General features: G+C 42.6%; 1 protein-coding gene across 1 annotated transcript in view; it reads right to left on the bottom strand.

Moving 5' to 3' along the window:
* Positions 1–25,146, bottom strand: part of TAMM41 (TAM41 mitochondrial translocator assembly and maintenance homolog) — a 407,953-nt gene that overhangs the window by 317,134 nt on the left and 65,673 nt on the right. Inside the window, exons 4-5 of the mRNA XM_069643916.1 lie at positions 19,779–19,929; positions 5,503–5,648 (exon numbers count right to left, since the gene is read on the bottom strand). Of these exons, the coding sequence (XP_069500017.1) occupies positions 5,503–5,648; positions 19,779–19,929 (297 nt within the window). The remainder of the gene's footprint in view (positions 1–5,502; positions 5,649–19,778; positions 19,930–25,146) is intronic.

The following is a 25,146-nucleotide window of genomic DNA, read 5'->3' as shown; positions in this document are numbered from 1 at the left end:
GGTGCCACATTCTTGAAACCAACCTTACCAGAAGTCTGGCAGGTATGGCAGCTCCTGCAATACCTATCTACTTCAGCCCCCATTTTTGGCCAATAGAAGTAGAGAGAGAGCCTTTCCTTGGTCTTCTTGAAACTCAAGTGACCAGCCAAAGGAATCTCGTGGGCAAGTTGCAAGAACTGTTGTCTGTTATCTTGGGGCACTACCAGGCGTTGGTATGCTCCAGGTTCAGATTCGGTTGGTTCACTGTAGAAGAGGCCATCTTCCCAGTGTAACCTATACTTCCCAGGCTCTTGCCCATCAGCCTGAGAAGCTGCCTGCTGGCGGAGACCCTCCAGAGTTGGACATTCTCTTTGTCCCTTACGGAAAGCTGTCCTGCTGGGTCCACCTTCTGCCAGTAAAGACTGCAGCTCAGGATGGTCAGCCGGGTCCAGGTCTCCAATAGGTTCTGGGCCTCCTACTAGCTCTTCTTCAGAGTCTAGTTCAACCACACAGGGTTGTACCTCCCTCTCAGCCTCAGCTGGAGGTGGAGTTACAGGTGTAACTTTGGACAACCTCGGGGAAGTCCTTGTTGGAAGCACTGGAGTGCTTGCTGTAGGCTTTTTCCTAGGAGTCTTGGGTTGCCCCTTTGCTCCTGATCTGGTAGCTACTGCAGTAAGTTGTTCCAGTGGGAGAGGAGTGATTTCTGTCATCATCTCCTGAGATAAACCTCGCAGGGTTTTCTCTCTTGCAGATTTGGTGAGCTCCTGTAACCTTTTACTAGAAGGTCTGGGGGTATGTGACACAACTCCAAGAGCTTTCAGGTCATTTCCCAACAGAACTCTTCCTGGCACTTCACATTGTATACTGACAGGTATCTTCACAGCCATGTCATTACACTGGATGAGAACTGGTAACTGGGGACACATCTGCACAGGCCCTCCAGCTAACTTGGTGAGGCATTTGGGTGCCTTAGCAACATCCTCTGCCTTGAAAAATGATTCATCCACCACAGTTATGCTGGCCCCAGTGTCCCTGATGGCAGGAGTCTCCTGACCATTTACGTGGACACTGTCCTTATAATACTCTTTAGTATTATCTGGGATAGAATTATATACATCTAAATTCTGCTGTTCCCACAACCCCAGAGAGACTAAAGAAACACTGGCTGATACTCCAGTGGGTTCATCAGCCAGTAGTAGAAAGTTTCCACTTGCCATAGTGACTTCCTCCTCTGGAGCGAAGGCTAAGGAGACAAGTTGGACCCCTGAAGGTTTACCCTTACATCTGGGATCTCCTTTCACATGGTCAGTAGCCTTACAAACATAACAGGCCCCAAAGGCCCTTTGGAATGGAGGCTTGTTCTGACCTCCTTCTGGTTTAGCACCAGAAGGTATACTACTCTGCTGTGGTTTCCCAGGTGGCTTACCCTTATGGTTTTGTTTGGGGCCCTCTTTGGAATTAGGATTATTAGAATTCTCTTTGGAGTCTTTCTTAGGCTGTCTTCCCTCATCCTTCTTCTGAGTTACCCCAGAATCCTTGTGAGTAGCCCTGTTGGCAACCCACAAGTCAGCAGCCTTAGCTAGTTTCCTAGGATCTAATTCCTGTGAATCAGCCAAGTGCTGTCTGAGCTCAGGAGAGCAGGCATCATAAATTGACTCCATCATTACAAGATTTCTCATTCCTTCATAAGTGTTCACCTTGTAACCCTTAATCCATCCCTCTAAGTTTTTCAACTCTTCACACACCCAGGTAGCCCAAGGGGTACCATCATGCTTTTTGAGGCTCCTAAACCTCTTAAGATACTGGGAAGGGGTCTTCCCAAACCTAGCTATCAAAGCTAGTTTCACACATGCATACTCTTTCCTATCCTCCTCCCCCAACTCCATTACCACATCAGTTGCAACAGGGGGAAGCCTAGAGAACAACCAGGTGAGTAACTCATTACCTGTGATGTTCTGGAGCCCATGATTATACTCAAACATAGACAACCAATCCAACACATCCAACTTAGGCTCATACATACCAATCAATTCCTTAGGCATCCGGGGTCTTTTAGGACTGGAACTTCTAGAGGAGCCAGAGAGAGAAGCATTCTCAACAGACAATTTCTTCATTTCTAGCTCATACTTGAGCTCCATTTCCCTTAGCCTTAATTCTTTGTCAGTTTGAGCATTAAGTTTCTTGTACTCTAATTCAAGTTTCATTTTCTCTAGCTCAAAGTATTGAGGGCTAAATGTGGGACCTGGCAAAGGTCCAGTAGGTACAGCTGGTAGGGCAGACAGAGGCCTAGAGGGACTATCTACAACAGTTTCATTCTCCTCTTCTGGTTCTGACCCAAGATCATCAATACTTTGTGCCATATCAAGATCATTGCTGCTTTCTACATTTGCTGGAGTGATAGGTTCCTCTGAACCATCATCCAGACTTTGATTTTCTAACAACCTTTCTATTAGCTCTATTTTCTTTCCTTTAGTCATGAGATTCTTATGCTTACAGAGAAGTCTTAGACAATAAGCAGTTTTTGTAGCAAGGGACTCTTGACTATAACTTTCCATAGTAGACAGGTTAAAAATGACTTTTTCTTTCTTGTGCTTAAGCTTTGTGGTTAGTTGCACTAAGGTATCTCAAAAGTACTCTAAAGTGTATACTCAATACAGATCCCACCGCTGTACACCAGTGTTAGGCAGAAACCTGTGCAGTTCCCTCTGGGACCACTGCAAAAGATTTAAGACTACAGGTGTTGGCAGTAAACCCACTTGGTAGCAGTCTGCACCGCACAGATTCACTGTGGTAGCTGTGGCTGAGCAGCCAGACTTCCCTCAAGAAGAGTTAGGCAGTATACAGAGGATACATAATAGGTACAGAGGCACAGTAGCACAAGCAAACACTGACCAGAGCTAGGTGTAAAAGTATAAACTTATTTATTAAAGGTACACTCATAAATTACACTAGCACATTAGAAAAGGTAAGAAAGTCAAACACAGTTACTATTACTCATATGTACATCCCTAATCAATTGTTGGACAATTCTAAGTTAACACCACTTATTTCCAACCAGAGGTGAGCGCTTAACGTTAGATGGTACTCCAACAAGTATTACCAAAAGGGAGGGAAAAGGCAGAAATAAAGAGAGCAGTAAGGTAAAACACTTTTCACATAAGGTCAGCAAAGACAGTCAATGGTGGAACAAGGAGAATTAGTTCGGGGCCCGCTTTAGAGGGAGCCAGGCGAAAAAGTGCCCACGATCACACAATGTCACACGTCTTTGCAGGTGCGTTAAAAGGTTTTACTACGGTTCTGAAAAGTTTGGTTAGGGTGTCCCAGACCTACCCAGGTTCGAGAGCCGAGGGCTAAATCTACCCCGTACAATCGGTGGCAAGGGAGGCCGGGCGGAACACAGTACCTTTAAAAGTGGAAAGATTCCTCCAGCGGTGGTAGTCGTTCCTGGTAGTGGGTGCAAGTCGCGGCGTCGTCCCAAGGAAGAGGTGATCTCGACGTGGAGGAAAGCTGCAGGTCGTTGCACTACCAGGGATGAGGCCAGCCGTGGAGTTTTCCGGTCACAGGATTTTTACCCCTCTTTCGCGGTTGAGGTAAAAAGTGGTATCCCGGTTGCCGGGGTGCTTGGCACAGGCAAGGCGGCCACGAGATGCTTCGGAACGGCGAAAAGAAGGCAGCAACTGGTTGTCCCCACCAGTTAAGGGAAGAAGACTCTCCGGCGGGAGATCTCCTCTGTCGTCGGGAAAAGTGGTGAGACGGTTCTGCAGGGCTTCACCGGTGGTGTCGTCTTGGCAGGTCGGCTCGGCTTCTCCCTCTTCGGCTTCTTAGGTCCTGTGGCGACTTCTGAAGAACCAGTCCCAAAAACCCTGCTTTTATGCAGCAAACCCCCATTCATACAGCCTAGCTGTCACTCAAACATGCTAAGTGGTGAGCGGGGTGGCTCACCACTTGGGCCAATCACACTAGAGTGCGACATGAGTTGGCAAGGCAACTCAGTCCAGGGTGCCTAAACCCCCTCCCACACCCCCTGTGGTACCCAGACAGAATGGCACCACTTTGGAGGGCTTCTGTGCAGAAGCCCGCCAAAAGTGGAACAAAGGCTCGACTCGGGTTCAGGGTTACGGAAGTGAACCTAGACGCCATTTTGGCAGCTAGTTCTGGCAAAAGATCCCAACCGGTGAATTTATATTAATTAAATAAACCGGCGGTATCTTTAACATTGCACCAAAAAGTGGTGCATCAAAAACAATGGGAAATCCCATTGGGAAATATTCCGGGGGAATATTTCCGTGGTATCCACTGCCACCAGCCAGAACTCGGCGAGGGGGGACGGGACAGTAGCCCCTCGACAACAGACCCAGGGGCAATCTAATTGCCCCTACCAGTACTTCCACAGTAAGATGGTTTGTACTGGTTAAGTTCCTAAGTTAACTAGTAAAGTCAATGGTAACTTTACAGACCCAGGGAGACAGTAGTCAGTCCCAGGGTGTGGAGTCTATGTTTGGGGGTCTCTATGACACCCCTGTGCTACTGCACTGAGGGTGCTGTGTAACACACATTCAAAAACCAATGATGGCCTATGGGGAAAATTACTCCCTAGCCCATAAGCACATAGCAAGTCACAGAAAACACTCTCAAGTCATGTCCAAGAGTGAGGGTAAAAGAGTCTCACTCTTGGCAGGAGAAAAAAATAAACCCCAAAAAATCCAGCAAAGCTGCTGGGGGACTCACTAGGTTAGGAAATTCAGCCTAAACAGAGAATTCTTCCTAACAGGATGGCACAGGGCCTCGTGAAGTGAGGACTGCAAGCCTCAAGGAAGCGGGGAGTGAGAAAGGGACCAGGAAAATGAAAAGCAATGAGAACAGGAGCAAGGAGTCCAACTCACTAGTGTTTTACAGGTGGGATTGGTTTGCACTCTTGATCCCCCAGATGGAACTAAGAGCAGCACCGGCACATGGATGGACTGACCTGCAGGGAACTCTGGAGATTTCCTGGTAGCCCTCTGCATCCTGGGCCTAATGTTTGTGGTATTAACACATTCTCATAGGAAAAGGGTTGGACTTGTTGAAAATGTGTAATATGGGGAAAGTCATTTCCATGGCCTCTTTTGGTTCCCATTAATTATTTCCGGGGCCTCGTTTGGTTCCCAGTAATTATTTCCAGGTTTCTAGCCCACCACTGCACAGGCATGAGCCCTCTCCACAACCAGGAAAACGAGAAGCCTTATGACTCCCAAGAGGGATCTAGTGCAAGAGATATAGACCCTGGAGGGTTACCCACGGAGATTACCTGTCACTCCACTGCCCCATCTATCTGGGTTGGAGAGTGTGATACAGAGCTGTCCAAGCCAACCCAGAGGAAGCAAGCAAGCTAAGTACAACACCCCCACTGCTCATCACCTTGTTGGGTCTAGGGTAGGCCACAGAAAGGCTTCAAAAGGTCGAGTGCTGCACCGTTTCCCACATCAGTTCTTTCTGGCATCAACGCTTAATGGGCAAAATAAAAGAAAATCAAATTATATTTACCTCTAATCTGCCCTGCTGGTGCTTATACACAACCTGAGGGCACTCCTCAAGCATATTACTGTATAACTTCTGGAAATGTGACATATTGGCTTTCACAATATTTAGCACCTTTGACCGGTCTTCCCCGATTATCATCCTGAAGTCGCCTATTAAGGAAAAAAGAAAGGAACATACTCACTTTCTGTGGAACATGTATTCCATTTTTAAAAGTGAAATGACATATATACAAATAAAAAATAAATGTTTTAAAAAAAACATATTCCCACATTCCAGTTTGTGTGAATGTTACAAAACGTGTAACAAAAAATGCTAATGAACGTAATTTACTAGCAAGCAAACCATGAATGTATCTTAATTCGTTTTTGGAGTAGTGCATACTGTTTCTATCAAACTGGAATACCGAAAAACACGGACCAACGCATGCGTTCAAGTGCACCTCGCACATTTCCAAAATGCGAAAATCTTAAATACAAATCTGTCCAATAAACAATGTGGACTCTGTCCCTGACCTCTAATTCTCGAAGAATAGTATTTCTTTAAAATGCTGTAAACGTTTCCTGTGGGATCCAAATCTAGAATGCCTGTAGAAATCGGAGGATTTGCACCTGAATTAGAAGCACAGTCAAAGAGGGTTCTCTCAGAAGCACTGACTGTGAAGCTATAACAGGCAAAGGAACACCACAGCAGTGATTAGTTATATGATGCAATGGTACCGCGAGAAATTACCATTGGTTCGCAGAGATCTAGAAACTCAGAAGGCCAGTGGTTGAAGTGTGCCAAACTAAGTAGTGGAACTGCAATCTCGCTAGGGGAGAGGGTAGGCAGACGCATAGTTGAACATGTGACAAGGTGGTAGTGCCGGGGCACTGCAATAGTCTAAGTGAGGAGACTAGTAACGAAGGCTCATATTACAACTTTACACTTGCACAGGGGCATGAATGGACAAATCCGCTATATAGAATGGTGAATATGGTCGTAAAAAGTAATGGAACACCGCTTTCGACCATTTCCGCTCACTTCGATCAATGCAGAAGGCTGTGCAGCTGTGACGCTAGTCTCTGCTCCAGACAAGGGCATGCCTGGTGACACATGACATGTCACGCATGAGGACGAGGAAACTGAAGTTAAAGTTCCTCACTACAATTGAAGAGACTGAAAGGAGATTCACTAAAACCTAAAACTTGGAATCAAAGTTCCTATTGTGTTTTAATAGAGGCAGAACTAAGACAGAGAGCATTGTGACCGGAAACGCAAATCATGACAAAACCTAAGGGGGAAAGAAATAACTGCTCAAGAAGAAATAGAGTTCATGATCACCTGACAAACCTTGTATATAGTAAAGTGGCTCCATTTTTATTGCCATGTGTTATGAAGATCAGACCTAGCTTCGGGAAGTAACAGAGTGCTTTACAAGTAATTGGAGGAGAAAAACAGCGAGGAAGCGAAGATATAGGGAATGGGGTGCTTACAACAGGGGTATTTCACCTTTGTTGAGAACAAAGAGGAACTCCAAATACCCCGGGACCAAAGTGGAGTAGTATACTGAAATGAAACAATGGGTACATCCTTTCAGCCTTATGTTGTATATTCTTTCAGCCTTATGTTTAATCATGTATGACTTTAAAACCTGCTTTGTCATCTGTTTTGTAACCAAAACCTACCCAGTTCCTATTTACATTCTGGGGTGATTTTGATGCATAAAAAGGCCAGATATATTAGCTTTAATTTAGCTAGGGACAGTTAGCTATAGTCTGTCCAATGATTTGGCCAGCACATTAAGTCTTACAGACAGTCCCAGGCTGCTGTCACACTGAGCGTGATTGGTTTAATTCAGCTTCTCTTTTTCCTGAAAGTCAAATGTATCTGTGTATTATTTTCATAAACGTTTTGATGTTTTTTGAACATACCAATAACTATCTAATGATTTTATTTTTAAGTCTTGCAAATATTTGTTACCCTTTTGTGAAATTCACTATTAGTTCTTCAGAAGTATTCATGTAATAAAAAACTGCATATTTGAGTTTCAGAATCTGTTGTTCTCCTTTTTTCTAAACAAGCATATCTTTTCCTGTACTCATGTGGTCTTGTGCCAATGATAATATATACTGCACAAGCATAGTATGCTAGGTACTATTTCTTTATTAAATTGAGTGATTTTACCAGGCTAGTAACTGCTGGTAGCCTCTAAATCAGTTGTTTAATAGTATTCACACGGGAACACCCCATTGTTTCATTTCAGTGTTTCACCTTTGTGTCGTCCTTGATATGTTCTGCTTGAAAGAGAAGTGTCCAAGAGACTTGGCACAGATGGTCAACTATGGTGTAAAGTCCTCAAAGTTCACAGCAGAGAGACAGTGTTCAGCGTTGTTGGCCACCAGCCTTGGAGGGGTTGAACTTCAGGTAAGCACTGGACATCCAATGTGTGGCTGTGGATATCTTCGATGAAGGATATCTTGAGGTAGAGCTGCATGTCATCTGCATATTCACGTTCTAAAGCAATGGGACAATCTTTTGCCATTTTAGCGTATAGGCACTGGAACGCCCTCCCAGAAGAACTCGGACAAATGTCAGATTCACTAGCTTTTCAGAAGAAGATTACAACTTTTCTCTTCTGACTTATTGTCTATCAATCACGGATATTCTTACACTGCCATGTCAGACTTATTGGTTCTAGAACTCTTTATGTTGGACAGAGCGTTGATATTGTGAGTGGTTCGACTTCACAAAAACAAATAAAAACAGACAGCACTGTCACTCGCAGGAGCATTATCGAGAAGGAGGGTCTAGGATGGCATAATAACCATGTTAGTGGTAGTGTGGGCATTCATTCGGAATTGGCCAGAGATACAGACAAGTGGAGAGAGTGAGCAGAGGAGGAGTGGAAGAGGGGAGGTGGTTGCAGCAGAGCAGTGAGGCAGAAGACAGTGGAGAGAGGAGGTTATTGGAGTATTGGGAAGAAGGCAGGGAGTGATATCGGATAGGTTGCATGGAGTTGTGAGGAGTGAGGCGGATGTAACATCAGAGAGGAGGTGGAAGAATTTGTGATGCAGGTGGCAGAGACTATCATACAGGTTGTTGGGAGAAGTTGCCAGGTAGGATGCATACAAACACCAAGTGGAGGTGTAAGATATACCAAGGAGGAGGTTAGGAGAAACACCATCGCAATTGGAGGTGATGTCGAAAACATACAGGAGCACAGAAAGTAGAGAAGAAAGGAGAGTAGGAAAGTGTTGCTTAGGGGCAAAACCATTTCAAATTGTTAAGGAGTAAGACAGGGCTAGAGCCGGGAACCTGACACAGGAAGGACGCAAGCAAGATCAAATAGAGGGGGCCACGCTACCAGTCTCTGGGCAAAACTCTGGGGTTTTGCCAGCCTTCACAGAGCCCCCGCTTTTGCCATTGGCAAAGGCAAGCTTGCTGGAGCACCTGTGTCGAGGGATGCCTGGAGGGATCTTCAGCTATACAGAGGACTAGAAGCAGAGGACCAAGGCTTAAAGAATCTGGAGACAAGAAATATGTGCTGAGATACTCACCTAGGACTGTGACTGCTGTGAAATTATCACATCACCGGAAACTAATACCCGATGGAGACTTGCAATGCTCAGAAGTAGTGAGTGTTAGGAGAAGCTATACGGATGTTGCTGAACAATTTTATTTCACCTTGATTTATTTACAGTGGCCTGATGCTCCAAATATCCACAATACACCCTGATGTAACCATTCTTCTCTGTGTCTGCCTTGTGCTGATCCTACTTGGCAGGTGAGATATGGCGTTAGAATTGTAACCATGGGGCAATCGCCTTTTTAATGGAACCCCAGGAATAGCAAGATTTGATCTCTATAGCACAGACATTGTTGATTAGCAGTGGACCATAATCTGGTTTCCATATGCACGAGACTCCAGCTTCAGAATGGGACTTAGGAGAGGACTGCAGCTAAGTCTGCAATGTAGAGAGTAGGTGTTGAGGCTTGAGTGGCAAGTGTGGATTATTCAAGTAGAGTAAAGGTCTTCCACAGAGACATATTCTTGGTAAAAGAAAGGGAACTGGTAGCCTTGATAGTTTATGAGATTTTAAGTCCTAGTTGACCAAAGTCAGAAAGCTGCTCGTAAGGGAGCTGAAGGTCGTCAGGCCATTCCATCCAACATCAGACTCAAGCCCAAAATGTAAACAAACCCCCTCTCCTCCATCATGATTTGCCATAGCAAAACAGAATGACCAGTCCTTGAAGTATGTTTTTTGTTCCATTGCAATGAGTAGAAAGGAACCTTAGTTTAAGAAAAGGGCTTAGTGCAGCCACTCAATTAGGAGAAAGGTTTTGGAGTGACCTAATACACAACTAACCACAGGACAACGAGATAGTGCCAAAACATAGAGACATGTGTTTAATAGGTTTGTTTAGCCAGGGATATACAACTTATAAAAAAAGGTGTTGAGGAGTGCGCCATCTGCAAAAAGAAGCCCAGAGTAGACATTGAGCAATTGCCTTTACAACCCTTACCGATTATTGAGGTACCATTTTCTTGGTTGGGTATGCTTATTAAAAAAGTGACTCCTTAGCCACTGTAATGCTGGTAACAGAGACCCTTTGATGATTGTAGATTACACCACTTGATACACTGAGGCCTTTCCCATGCGGCACAACACAACAGATCAGTAAATCCTTAAATACTTTGGGCCTCATTACGACCCAGGCGGTAAGTTACCGCCTGGGCCGTGACTTTACCACCATGGCGTAAACTACGTTTACGCCATGGTGGTTGGCGGACTTACCGCCCCATTCCGAGTTTGGCGGGGCGGTAAGTCCCCAATCCCCATTTACCCTTCCCCATTCCCATTTTTGCCCCATAGGGCATAATGGGAGTGGGGAAGGCGTTAATTACGCCACCGTAAATTACGGTGGCGTAATTAACTCCATGGTCCCTTAGCGCCATGGATTTTAACACCTGCTAAAAGCAGGTGTTAAATCCGCCATGGCGCTAAGGGACCTCGTACTCAGGCGGTAACGGTCGGCGCTGTTTACGGCGCCGTAAACCCCTTACCGCCTGAGTTGTAATGAGGCTCTTTGTTCCTTATTTTTGCTTGGGTTGTTTTTCCCAAGAAATCTTCATAGATCAGGGATCAACATGCATGACTAATCTTATGACAGATTACGAATGTGCTACACATTGGAAAGAATGTGCCTCTAGCTATAGCTAGCAAATGGATGGCTTAGGCAAGAGATTCAATCAATTAGTCCCTGAAGCACCTCTTGCGGGAGTTGACAAGGAGGCTGAGAAATGTGATGACTTACTACCATGGCCCTGTTTGCTTTGTTTAAGATGACATAAGCACCAATAGAATTATCACAATTTCAACTAGTTAACAAGTGGGACACCTGGAATGCCGTTAACATGTTCAGAAAACAAACATGAAAATCAAGAAGAGACTGGGCAGAATATTATTATTCCAGTTGTGGAAGTCTGGGGCCCATCCGAAGCCCCTGCCTAGACCGGCCATCTCTTGGAGGGCTTGAGAGCAACAGAAGGACCCCTGGGCTTGGCAAAGTCCTTACCAAATGAGGGACCTAACATACTATAGAGTGAAGAGACTGATCACCCTGACAAAGTCAGCACTCCAAGATAAGAAGTGCAGGGACACCAACACTACAAGTAACCTATTGAACTACTGCTTGGATGTACAATGTCTGAACTAGAGAGAACAAATGGAGAAAAGGTGGGCACCACTTCTGGTTCTATAATTCTCAGAATCAAATAGTGTCCTTCTTATTTTCAATACGTTCTTGCTTGTATGTGGAGCTACAGGGTTAAAAAAGTCCAATGACACTCGGACTCTATAACATGAACAACAAAATGAAAAACAGAGTGGAAACCAACCTGTAAAGCCCAGTGCTCCTCCTTGCTTCCCTTAGGCAGTTAAATTAATTCTTCTGGATATTATTGGCTTGTATTTATATCATCGCTTGTGCGTTTGGCTCAGTACTGTCAAGTTCCAATCTTTCAAGTTAAAGGGTTATACATGAGATTTCAAGCACTTTCTTCAAATATTTTATATTTAATTTGTGTTTTAATCACACGATGCTTTAGGCGAACAAGCAATTCCTCCACTTAAAGTATCAGCTTTTGCCAATGCATTTCGGTGCATAGCACCATCTTCAGGGCTACATTTTAACAAAATCAATGCCATTACATTACAAACAAAATGATGTAAATTGCAAATGTACATACCATCACGTAGGTAAATATTGTTGCATGACAAGTCCAATCATATTGGTCGGTCGAAAAAAGGGAAAAGTAACAGTACATCCATTAGTTTCCTCAACCTTATTAGAAGCATTGTTTAAAGAAATCTATGTGTCTGCACATAACCTGTAGTTCACGTTTACCTTAGCTTTCTTTCAGAGTCGGTGTCGCCTTGCATATAGGCACGTGTTTCAGGAAAACCTCCCTGTTCAAAAAGAGAAGTAATGAGCTTCTCTGTGATCCATTTAAAAAAAATGTGCTTCAAAAATGCTTGCTGTTCCTAGACGGGGTTCCTTACCTTCACAGTGCTCCGGTTCCAACGTCTCGTAGAACGAGTTGCGTGTGCGCATACCCGTGTGAGACTTGGTTTTGGCGTCACCAGGGTTATCGCGGCGACGCCCGCCGTCCAGGATTGGACGTGGCGGATGCGTCTCCAGTCCCACCCCGGCAATCGCTCGTGTGAATGTTGCAATGGTACAAGGCAGTTCAAGGTAAAATTTGAAATGTACACACAGTCGAGCAGAAACCCGTACGGCGTGTATGGCAAAAACCTTCTAAACGTTTCTTGCGTTCATACTGGCCCCGCCCATCGCCTACCCAGCAAGCCTACAACTACTCACTGACTTGCGCACCGAAGTGGGAACATGTGTACTGCTGGGCTGTTAGGTGTGGAGTCGCGGGGCGTGTACTTCCTTGGTATCAGGTAAAGAAAATATAGTGCACTGGGATTACGACCAAGAAGTCTTTGCCTTGTAACCTGTAAATATTGTGGCAAAATCACTACGTACTAGTTGGTGGTGGAGTTATTGCTACAGCTGATGCAAAATGCAAACAGAGGTTTTATGAAGTCCTGGTTGTTGGGCGTGGGATTTGCCTAAACACATTCATATAGCAATTTAGTGTTAAGACTACACATCTTTCTGGTTTGGCAACAATTGAAACAACAAAAGGTCTTGAATTTCCTAAAACTTTGGAATTCTGAGACTAGAAACAAAATGGTTAACTGACTTAGGAGTGGCAGAAAGCTAACGGGCACTCCATTACGTGTGAATATGGATGAGCAAGATTCAGTCGAGTTGGAGGCATCATGCATCCAAGAAAAACTGACTGAAGGTACCATATCTATGGGCACAGAGAAAGTTGCTCATTTACACTGCAGCCCAGAATTAAATCTTGATAAAGGAGATATAAATGCCATCAGCTTGAAGGAGGCTCCATTAAATGTCGTTGGGTCCTTTACTCCTCAAACGTATACATTAAAAGGAAATGAATGACAGGCACCAGGCTGTTATCGTAAAAAGTGAATTGGGGAAGGAAAATATGGGTGTATGGGATTCCTATGAGGACGGAGCAATGCATGAACAGTTTGAAAATAAGATCTCAGACTGTTCTTTAATTGCTCCGGTTATAGAGGATGAACTAGGGCGACATAATCGCCTTTCTTTAGGCCCTTCCAACCCCATCTTGCAGAGAGCGATAGGAGTCGGAAATGTTTTCATGTTTAAGAGTTTTGTTCCTAAAGTATTGTCTAAAGACCCAGGAAATCCAAGGCTGGTATTGATCTATCCGGAACCCATAGAACCAACTAATGTTAAGTCGAGTTCCCCTGTCTATGAGTCAAATCTAAAATCAGGGGCCACAAATATTGATTTGTATACGAACCCGAACTATCGTAAAATGAGCAAGAGTAATGAAATACCTAATGAGACTCCACCCAGGGAAGCAGGATGCTCACCCATTGTGGCTGGAGCAAATTTGGATGATGAGCACGCTTTCCCTGTAATTACATGCATATTGAATTTGCTAGACAGGGGGCATGATCAAACTCATTGGGAGATGAGGACAACGAAAAACACATTGGAGGAAATCATTGCAAAACTTAATACATTGAATGGAGTCATTTTTACATGTGATGTAAAAGTATTATTGATAAAAGAACAGAAAAAACATAGTATATCCTGCAAATCTTCACAAACCAATTTGGTATAGCCTCAGTATTCTGCAGAGGTGACACATGACGATAAGAAGGTAGGGAAAAATATAGCTCCCGGAAATGTCCATGCCCAGCACCCAGCGCAAAGCAGTATAGATATGGTGAAAGGGGAGGAGGCAAAGGATGGTGATCTAATGAAAGAAGTAGCAGTAAATACCATGAAAATTGGAGAACTGATATTGGTGGTAAGCAGTCTAATGGATGCAATAACGTCCCTACAATGTAGGCAAAGCATGGATGTTACAATTAGTTCCTCCTCTCAGGAGGATGTCGCAATGCAAGATAGCCATTCTTCTCTGACTGATTTAATTGACCTGGAGACTGAAGTTGGGAGGGCTGAAATGCAGATTAATTACAAGGAACGGGAGGGGGTGACCCATACGAATGGAACCTCAATTGTGGTACTCACTTGCAAAGAAAAACGCTCTGCGATGCGTATTGAGAAACGCAGAGCAAAACAAAATAGAAATTAAAAAAAAAAAATCGTAATAAGCAAGAAAAAAGAATTGAAAAATCAATCATGTGAGGATGTCTTGAAAGATCTTCATCAGTTGGATGAGGAATCCAAATCATTGCTAGGCATAAGGCTAACGGTGGATACTAGAGATTCATTGAAGCTGACAACCGGCTCCCAAATAAATAACAAATTGATAGAAAAAAGTATGAGGTCACTAATGAAAGTAGTACAATTTATTTTCCTTCAAATAAAGTACAGAAAGAGACTAAAAGGGAGCAGGAAACACATGCTCTGTTTAGGGTTTGAAGCATGATAGAACAGACTTTTCAGATTTAAATGAAATAGGAGCTAACATCGTTTCAAACACTTTAACAGATGAAATGAGACATAAGGGCACAAAGGGACTAAAAGTAAAGAGATGTATCAGTTATCTGTTAAAAACCAGCGTATCCAAGAACCCCTACAGAAAAAAACCACACCGTATTGGCCTGAAAACATCGATTCTAGTTGATAGTTTGACATCTAAAACAAATTTACCTGAACAGAATATAGGGCTCACCAACAAATTACCAAAAGGAGTATGTGTACCCTTACAAAATCTCCCTGTAACACTGGCTCCTCTATTTGTAAAGGAGAAAGATACACAACTGTCAAAACCAATCATAATTCCGCAAAAGGATCAGTTAGCCAGCCCAAATACATTCTTGGAGGTATTTAAAGAACAAACAAGATCTATGAAATCAGTGCCCTTGAAAGACGTTAGTGCTCAAAAATCGGAACTGGGTGTTGATTTGATTGACAAGGGACTAACAAATGATGATATTTTATTTGTATCGCGCTCGTACACAAGTGTTTCAGAGAGCGAGAAGGCAAGGGAGGGGAACAGGGGAGAACAACGATCTTACTAGACCCAGTGACATTGAGAACGTGCAAGTGCATGGGAAAGGGAAAGGGGAAAAGTGCATGGAAGGGGGAGAGTGGCAAGTGCAGAGCAGAGGAGAACAGATAAATAATAATAAATACAAATAAATAGATAATGAAGCAATAAACAGGGGTAGGGCGGTCAGCAAGTGGCAAGTGCCGTGTTTACGGCAGCAGAACTGGGTAAGTCTGATAAGTGCATAAAAAGAAGAAAATGGGGGCGGGGCACTGTAGGGATACAGATACAGTCCCCAGTGCGAGGGGTGGCCGGGAGGCAGTGGAGAAGAGTGGCAGGGTGAGCAGGTGCCTGGGCCCGGGGGAGAGAGGGTGGCCAGGTGCACAGTGCCAAGAGAGCAGATCAGCAGGGCAGAGGGGGAGCAAAGGCAGATGAAAAGAGGAAGGTCTTGATGTGCTAACTCACTAAATCCACCTGTAACAGAGGATTTGAACAAAATTTGTTGGCGTAGACCAATAATGACAGATTGCCCAAGGCTGTTCTTATTCATTTTGTTTGACTATGGAGGCCCTTGCTCTTTGAACAGAAATTGTGTGCTTTCATTGTTCAAGGAAATCCCAAATCTGAGACTTCTATCTTCAGCTGACCTAAAACTCATTGATTATATCCACCCGGAACGTTTTGATTTTGTGCGCATTGTTTTTCGCTCTCGTACTGTGCATGATTAGGTTCTTAAGGAAATAACAGAATTAAACAAACTGGGGTATGATGTTAAAGATTTCAACCTTGTCTTAAAAACACAAAAACAGGGCTATTTGTCAAACGGAAATAAAATGGAAGATCCGAGAGAAAGACTCCAAGGGTATAGTTGGAATTTTGGGACTAGTCCTTATGAACAAATTGACACAGTAAGAGACGTTAAGAAAGATTGTGGTCCTATTGAAAAAATAACTGGAATCCCACTAAATCTGATGATGTTAACTCTTGGACGTGGTTGGCACAATCTTTAAAGAAATCAGTAGATTAACTTAAAAACGGGACTTTAGTATCATATCCATCCGTTGTCCTGGAATTCTAGGGGTTACTCCCACTTAACATTCTCTAAAGAGTTCTGTGGTGAACTAGTAATTAACAGTATTATTTGTATACAAGAATCATGGATGACATGCAAATTCCATATTGATGTGATGGTTTTGACTCAAAGTTTCAATTAGCAACTAAATCTAGTAGGCGTCGTCCCTCAGGCGGATTAATTATCTCAGTCAAGATAGGCAAGGGCATAATAATCCTCTAATCAATCTCACTGATAACTGGGTTCTTGGCTGTGATATTGGAAATGGCAATAGACCAGGGAAAAATGTATGTCTTGGTGGTAAATATATATTTGAATCCTTTAAACAACCCATCTAACAAAATCAAGAAGATTAATTCTTGGTTTGTGGATATGAATATCAAATACGAAGTTCTTCATGTCACAACCGCTGGCGATTTGAATGTCAAAATCCCCACATTGGACAATAGGAGTACAAACCTGGAATCTAATATTGGTATTTTGTCATTCGTAGGGGGAAAGGAAGGACAATTAATATAAGGAGGTCCAAGGGGCTACACTAGGAAAGCCCTTCAAGGCCACATATGGTATAACTTTTTCCTGAATTGGTGCTCATCTCATGTGAACACTATGTTAAAGAGCAATGATGACCCTTATACCTGGTCGAATGGTTTATACAAATATACAAATCGACCATATATTTATGTCCGGAAACCTACTAAGTATGTAAATTCTATAAATTGATTGATAATAACTTCAGTGATCATAGATTTATGCAAATCCAAATAAACATTGGGTTTCAACAACAAATAAGGAACCAGTACAAAGAAAATACAGAAGTAAATATAAAAAGGAATACAATAACCTGGCACCTGGGAAATGTGGAAAAAATAAACCCGGTTTTTAATTCAGATTGCCAACAGCTACAGTTTGAGGAAAGGTGGCACTTATTTTCTAGTATAGAATTTAGTGCCTACTTCGGAAAAATAATTAGTAGATCAATTAGATCAAAGAATAGTTCTATAAGAGTTACTCACGCAGATCGCTTTGACAATCTAGTTAAAGTACATAAAAACGTGTGTAATAAACATATTCGTAGAATTAAAAATCTTCCTATTACCTGGGAATAGAAAAATATGAAAACGTGTAAAGAAAAACAAAAACTAAAGAATTGGTTTAAATCACATAAGGGCCAGATGTTACAAGCAGATAACGTGTCTATTCCTCTCGAAACTATTGGAAGCTTATAAACTCTATGGAATCTCCACTTACGATATCACAAGCTAATAGTGTATCAGAGGATGTGTGGGTGGGACATTTTGGTGCTATCTATGCAGCAAAATATTTCACTTCCATAATCACGCCCGAAATATTTGAACATGATTGGAAATGTTATTTTCCTGAGATAATGACCCAAATTATACAATTGAATCATTCTAGAGTGTCTGGCCCAAACGGACTAGCAAATGTCATCTTTAAAGCAAATCCAGGTCAGAGGGCTAACGCTCTTTATATGTTGTTCTGGAATATTGTCCTGACGGAACAAATACGCACCTCCTGGAGAATATCTTGCGTTATTCCAATATACAAAAAGGGGGATAGATGTGATCCTCAAAACTACAGGCCTATTTCATTAATGGATGCCGATACTAAGGTATTCGCTGGCTTGGTTTTGAGGGCAATAGAAGAATGGACCCAAATAACTGCAATATTCGAGTATAAACAATTTGGATTTAGAAAGCGAATGGGGACAGAGTGGGGAGGACTTATGTTTTCCCTGCTACAAGAATTCATGCAGAAAAAATGCTCCTTTGACGCATGTGGCAAGTATAGACCTATCACAAGCATTCGATCGGGTGAATAGGTCTTTACAGTGGTCAAAACTGTTGGTACTTGGAATGCCTGGGAATATATTGTCTCTTCTCATCCACTTGCATGAAGGATCCATGATCAAGGTCCGACTGAATCAGGAAGGCAAACTATCAGTTCCAATATGCACATGGAATGGCTTGCCACAAGGCTGTATTTTCGGCCCAACATTATTAAATCTATTTGTATCATATGTGGGGATCCCTTTGGACCAGGCTTCATTTATTTCACCATAAATAGAGGGGGTAAAGTTAAATTGGTGCTCCTATGTGGATGATTTCCTTCTGATCGATAAAACTCAGATAGGATTACAACGAATTAGAAACAAATTTAAAGATTATATCAATACAAATGGACGTATTATAAATGAAAAAAAATCTCTCATCCTTATTTTGGGAGCAAACAAAAAAACTACAAGATTTAGCTGGTATTTACAAAACTACAAATTTGAAATTAGACGCACATTTAGGTAATTGTGGTATCCTGTGTTTGCAAATATAAAAAAATGTGCATATTGGAATGTTTTAGAAGATCGACTGACTGCATTGACAGCACAAACTAAAAGAATTGACAGAATGTATTGTCGATTCTCTATGCTACCTTTGCTAAGATTTTATCATTTGAAAGTCATTCCCAAACTTAGTTATGGTCTTGAATTTTTTCCAAAATGTGCAGAAGTCAGTTTTGTCAAGATTGAAGCATAATTTTGGGGAAGCATATTGTTTTATCTCCCAAAATGTAGCCCAATGTCGGCAATTAGGAACAAACTAGGTTTACAATCTCTAAAGAGAATGGCTCTTCTAAGAAAACTGATCGTGGAATCAGGTAACAATTTATATGCAATATTGGGTTTACAACTAACAACGGGTAAAACAAAATCAAAGTTCTTAATATCCATGTACGATACTACTACACGTATACTTGATAAAATAGGAGCAGATGTTGTACTTCTTATCAGGAATCCAATGCAAGTGAAATGTTGAATTAGATGGGCTGATTGGGCCGAAACCAATGGGAAAGTAAAGACCTCATTGCTATATGGTCATTTGTTATCAGATTGGAAGACAGTGGGTTCCCTGGTACCATATTTAAATAAAATCCCCGACAGAAAATGGAGGTGTAATGTTATGCGGTTCCGCTTTAATGTACTGTCTACTGGGCAAATTCAAGAAATCAGAGATAAAATGGGAAGGGGGCATGTGCCTTGTCGCTTTTGCAAAAGCATTACTGTAAAGGAAACATTAAGACACTTATTCCTCGAATGTGAGTCCCTTTCAGCGTTCCTCACAAAGTACTTTGGACAATGTGTGTCATATACAGAAAGATATTTCCCTGAAGTAATCTGGTGGAATATGTTGCACGGAAAATCGGTTTCTTTGAAAATGGCAATTTTACGATTCTTGTCAAATGTTTGTGGTTTTATGGCTCAAGAAAGATTTTCTTTTAAGATTTGTTTTATGAAAATATGTAAATGTTTAATGGTTTTAGGACATTTTCTGTGTGTGTATGATTAATTGGTCTGTATCTAAGATTTCTTTTCAAAATGTGTTTTATATATACTTTCTGTATTCAAATTTTTGTAAAGGTTTTTTTTTTTTTTAAAAAAAGCGCATCTTCGATTGGCCAGCAAAACAAATACAGTAGTAACTCCTAGTAAATTAAGCCCAGACTGGGTTCATTGTACACAGTATCAACAAATAAACATATTAAGTGTACAAAATAGATAAAAGTAAACATGTTGATAAATTAGGCTTTTGGCAATAAGCAGGGGACAGTAAAGTTACAAACCAGAATAGGATAGTCCAGCAATCTGGATGTAGAGGTCTTCCTCTGAGAAGCTTTCTGGAAGCATGAGAAAGGCTGCAGTGACTGCACTCTTGAGATTGCTGCTTAGAGCAGTATGAAGCCTCCCATTTTCATTCTGTGTTAGGATCTTTACCTGTCAAAAGAAAATCAGTTTATACAGACCCTTTGAAAACAAGGTTTAAGTCACAGGGTGAATTAAGTATTCTTTTGCAGTGAAGTGCATAAAACAATTAAGGAAGGATTTTGTTCTTCTGAAAGGTGTTGGATTGGCAGTGCTAGAATGTCTTCTATAAGACCCTCAGCATGTGTATTTGGCCAGATCCACATGCTATAAAAATAAACAAACTTTAGAGTGTTAAGATAAGAAAATGCAAGAACGTTCCATCAATGTTTCATTTCTTATATATTTTCAAGGAAAAAATGAACAGGTATTTGAACATCTTTGGCCATGAGATTAATATGCCTTCAACATCACACTGATAGCAATATACCATTAAAGAATACATGATGGAACACATATTTGTTTGATGCTTAGCATTTCTAATACCAAACTAAGAATGACAAAGCCAATAGGGATTCTTATTGTGTAGAGCCTTAAGGGCACATTCCCATGTTTTGCCATGTCTGTGTGCTTTCCACAGGGTTAGGAGTTTTCCTAGTCAGTTATTCACATAGGCATGTGTTTGATTAAAGTTTATACATTTTTATAGGACCTTGATTCGACATTCCTTAATTTTGGAGTCCTGTACTATTGCTGTTTGGGTTGATACTGTCATCACATTGATACCCTCATAAAAAGTATAGTCTGTCCCTTCCCCATGTTATCACAATAGGCGAAGGAGATACATCTCTCGACTGTGCCTTTTTCACATTTACAATTGGGAAGACTGCAGGCTTGTAGTAGTGTGATGGGTGAGTAGGCGGTTTAGCCGTTACTTACCTTATAATCCTACAGAGCAGTTGTCATTGCATCATACTGGTGGCAGCGTTGGGATTTGATACAGACTGTGACTATAGCTTAGTCTTCTACAATACAAAAGTGTGCAGTTAATGATAGAAGCATGGCCAGGCATTTGTTAATTGCTACAACAATGGAACGCGAAATGAGTGTGTGCAACGTGCAGGGCAAGAGAGGGGACTCCCCCATGTCAGGAAGGTTAGCAAGGCTGTACTGCTGAAAAGCCTCCAGGCTTGCGAGAAAGCTAGTGGGGGTAGAGGAGCTTCAGGGGGGCAGTGGTGATCTGTAGCCCTCCGCTTATATACCCACTACACTGGAGGGGGGATAGCACCAAAGGGAGTGTAGTGTAGTCCCTCACAGGTTCATCTACGTCCAAAGTTTCTGTTAGGTCCCAGATCTCAGCCAGGCCCCAGGGTGGTCTCTCTGGGGCAGATCTTAGAGGAAGACCAGCTTAGAGGAATGAAGATTGGTCTTAGAACATAAACAAAGGACACTGATGCAGTGCTGACGTGACCTGGATGAACAAAGGCAGGCCTGCAAACAGATCTCTAGTGGTGATAGGAGAAATTTCCACTGGTGGCAACCAAGGAAGGTTTATGCTTCACATCCCCAAGGGCTTAGTCCAACAGTATGAGATTGAAAGAGATATCTTAGATTAGTGTAAGGTGCTGGAACACGCACTCCGCCTTCAACCCTTATAAGCTGCATACCGAACACTTGCACGGATTAAGCTGGCTCCTGAGTAGAGGCCCATTTATAAGAAGATTAAAGCCACCATCCTCAGGAAGTTCTGCAAAACCCCAGAACAATACCTCAGGAGCTTTAGACAGCTCACCAAAAAGGGGCATGAAACCACTGCAGAGTTTGTACATTAGTCTTCTGGGTGGATGGGTCACAAGTAACAAAGATGACATATTTAAGGGCCGGTAGACTATAGCAGTCTGCGAAGAAATCCTTGGGAGATGGAGTTACACCAGAATTCAGTAGACAAGAGTATCAGACCCTAGGGAGCTTGCAAAGTCTGCAGACTGGTATGTGATTTCTCAAGTCCAGAAAAAGGCTCAGGTGAATGCAACCAAACCAGATGGTAAGGAATCTGATGATAGAAAACACAAGGAGGGGGAAGGACAGAGGTTCTGATCTTTCTTCCAAGAAGGAAAAACACAAAGGGAGATCCCAGACCCATAGATGGTTAACTGCCACAAAAAGGAAGAGTGAGGGCATCACTAGCAATGATTAACCCACACCCTCAACACCTAGAGGTTGTTTTCCTTGTGAGATTTTGACACATAGAAAGGGAGATCCAGCCTGCAAGGGAGAAACCAAGCCTGCAAGGGGAAACCCAAACGGGTCATTGTGGCTGCTGGTTTCGTGGAGGAGGCCATTGCCAGTGTGAGCATCTTAGTAGAAGAAGTTCCACTAGGCCAGGGAATGGCAGAATATTCCATAGTCAGTCTGAATTGTAGCTGGAGGTGGTCCCAGTTCCCGCCAATACTCTGATGTTCTTGGAGCAGGTATCCATAAATGGGGGAAAACTCCTGCTTTGTGTGCGATGGTTCCAAGTGTCACTGCTGTCAGACAACAATGGGTGAAAGAAGAGCAGTACAATACAGCCAGGAGTTGGTTGTGCATCCAGACCCTAGGTTTCTTTTAACAGACCTGGCTCCTGAGGACTCGCTGTTCACTTAGAGGAGACTATGACGTCGGACAGCTTGTCAGACAATTTTAGAAGCCCTGGGGGGAGGGAGGAGAAAGAAGCAGTGCGCTCTGTCTGGTCTTGCCAAGGTATTGGTAAGACAGGAGAGGAAACCCCTTAAATCCACTACCAGTGGTTGGGTGGTCTTGCGAGAGCAAAGAGAACTTTTATCAGGTCATATCTTACAGACAACTCCAGTTGTGGTCTGTATATATGAGGATAGCACAGAAAGGTCAACAAGCCTCTACCTGCCAAATAACATTTCAATGCTGGAAAGAGGGTTTGCACAGTTTGCTAGTTCTAGAACTCCCAGACTATGGGCAGGGGATTAAATGCCAGGTAGGCACCTGTAAATCTGGAAACAGGGGAGCCTCAGCAAAGCGGACCTCAGAAGGAGCTGATCATCCAATTGCCTACATTCACAGGAGACGGACCCAAATGTGGCCATAGTTGAGAAGAAACCAGCGTGTTGGTATCAATATGTTTTCTCACCTTGGGGAGTATGCTTGCGCCTTAGAAATGTGGTTCTCAACCTTTTTGTCTGGGGACATGTGAAGGATTGCCATAAAATGATGTGGGTAATCCATCTCAGAAAGGATGGCCTGTTAATCGGACCTCCCTTTCATGAAGATTCATGCCAAAAGCAAAGTCCACACGTGTGCCCTGCTGCATCACTTTTCTGATCTACAGCACCTGCCCTTCTGTAGCACAGAGCAGGTTCAGATGTCATATGCCTGTTTGACAGCTGCTGTGACACCAGGTCAATGCAGACAGAGTTTGCACTTAGCTGCTGCACCATGACCCAACACATGATGTGTGCCTATCCTGGTTTTGGTATGGTAATCGATAGTGCACCCAATTACTAAAGCCACATCAAATTGGTATCATACTCGTATCAACCCAGTGAGCTCAGGCCATCTATGGAATAGTTATGTGGATTTAGGGCCAGACTGCTACCTAAAATGACATGGTTTAGAAGTGGTAGAAATCTGTCATGAATCTATCTATTCAGGTTTGATATTATATGATTATAATACATTTGGTTTTGATTTGATAAATGTTTCCATACGTTATCATTCAATGCCATGATACCCTGTCAGACTAAATTTGGAACCAATTGCTATACCACTGATAATTATTATTAAAATAACACTTGGCGCCAATGGGAAAATGTCTAACAATAGTAAAAAATAATATTGCTGGTGAGGGTAATGCAGAGCTCAAACAAGATGGTGGCACCCCCATATAGCACCGTCACCTTGGGGCACACTCTCCCATATAAAATGCACACTCTCCCATATAAAATGCAGAATTACCCCAGAAAAAAAGCATACAAGTGGCTACTCAGCATCAATGAGATGATGACAAAGCAATGAGCTGTGATGCAACGGGAATGTGTGCATTTAATGAGGAGTTGTGTGAACCATAGAAGGGATACTTAGAGCAAGGGTGTGTAAGGAACTCATGGTGGCAACAGCAAAGACAGACACAAGTGATCACAGTTCAAGGGTGTTTATTAAACTGTAAATGCAGGGTGGAAAAACACCTAACCTAAACCTAAATCTAAGATGGGAGCAAGCTTCGACAACCAAATGAAAAATAAGGCAGTCCTTGTGGTGTCTTGTCAAATTAAAAAGGCATATACTAAAAAAGAATATTGCCAAATCAATAAAGAAAAAAGTGTTCACAAATACTAAGTCAGGATGCGATTGCCAGGGGTATTCCTTCCCCAGGTTTTGAGCACGAGACAAGGTGGATCTCCTGAGCACAGCACACACTCGAGCTTTACCAGCAGAGTTGACAGTTCAGCATCAGCTATCAGGTTCTACGATGGTTAAGTCTCTTTTCAATAAAAAGTCTCTTGCCTTCGAAGACCTGATGTTTTCAACAAACACGAAGTTCTGTTCCACATATACTTTGGGTGAAGGCTTCACCCCTGGGTCCCCCTCTTCTGGGCATAAACCCCTTTCAAGTTGTATTCAACAAATCAAATAAACAGTTCATTTCTCAATGAACTTTGGGTGATGACTTTCCATCCCTGGATCTTCCTCTTTCAGGTTCGGACCTCTCTCAGACATCAGCCTCTCTCCTTTGGATTCACTACGGCTTTTCTTCCATTCACGAATCACAATGTCTTTTTAAACAATTCTTCAGGCTTTCTGAAGTTAGCTTTAGGGTGATGACTTTCTACCTCTGCATCTCCCTCTTTCAGGCTTGGACTCCTTTCAGACGTTACTCTCCCTCCTTTGGGTTCACTATGGCTTTTTGTACTTTCACGAGTCTTAATGTCTTTTCAAACAACTTACTGTGGATATCCCTTAGTCGGGCTCACTCCTGTCAACACACTGTCATAGAGAGTATTTTATAAGTGAGTAACCCAAGATCCCCATGTGCGATATAACAAGGTTTCAGTATTTTTGCTTATTGCTAGTTCTCGGTAAGCATGCATTCTTTTTTTCCTGTTTTTTTCGTACTATGTGTGCAGATCTTGATTCCCGCTACAGTAGGTTTCTCTGGAAACAAACAAGATAATTTAAACTCTTCTATCACAATACCAGCAAGCCTAAGCATTGACCCGTCCAGATTTATAGACGTACCACGTGGCACTTCAACTCATCCAAACTAAAAGATGGACTCAAATACTGACAGACCAGCATGAAAAACCACAGAAAAAGGGAGGGTGGGGTGGCATTATT

Source organism: Ambystoma mexicanum, chromosome 2p (assembly GCF_040938575.1).
Source record: "Ambystoma mexicanum isolate Mex_15411 chromosome 2p, UKY_AmexF1_1, whole genome shotgun sequence".
Lineage (NCBI taxonomy): Eukaryota > Metazoa > Chordata > Amphibia > Caudata > Ambystomatidae > Ambystoma > Ambystoma mexicanum.
The sequence above is the reverse complement of the archived record's forward strand: the minus strand, read 5'-3'. Positions and strand labels throughout refer to the sequence as shown.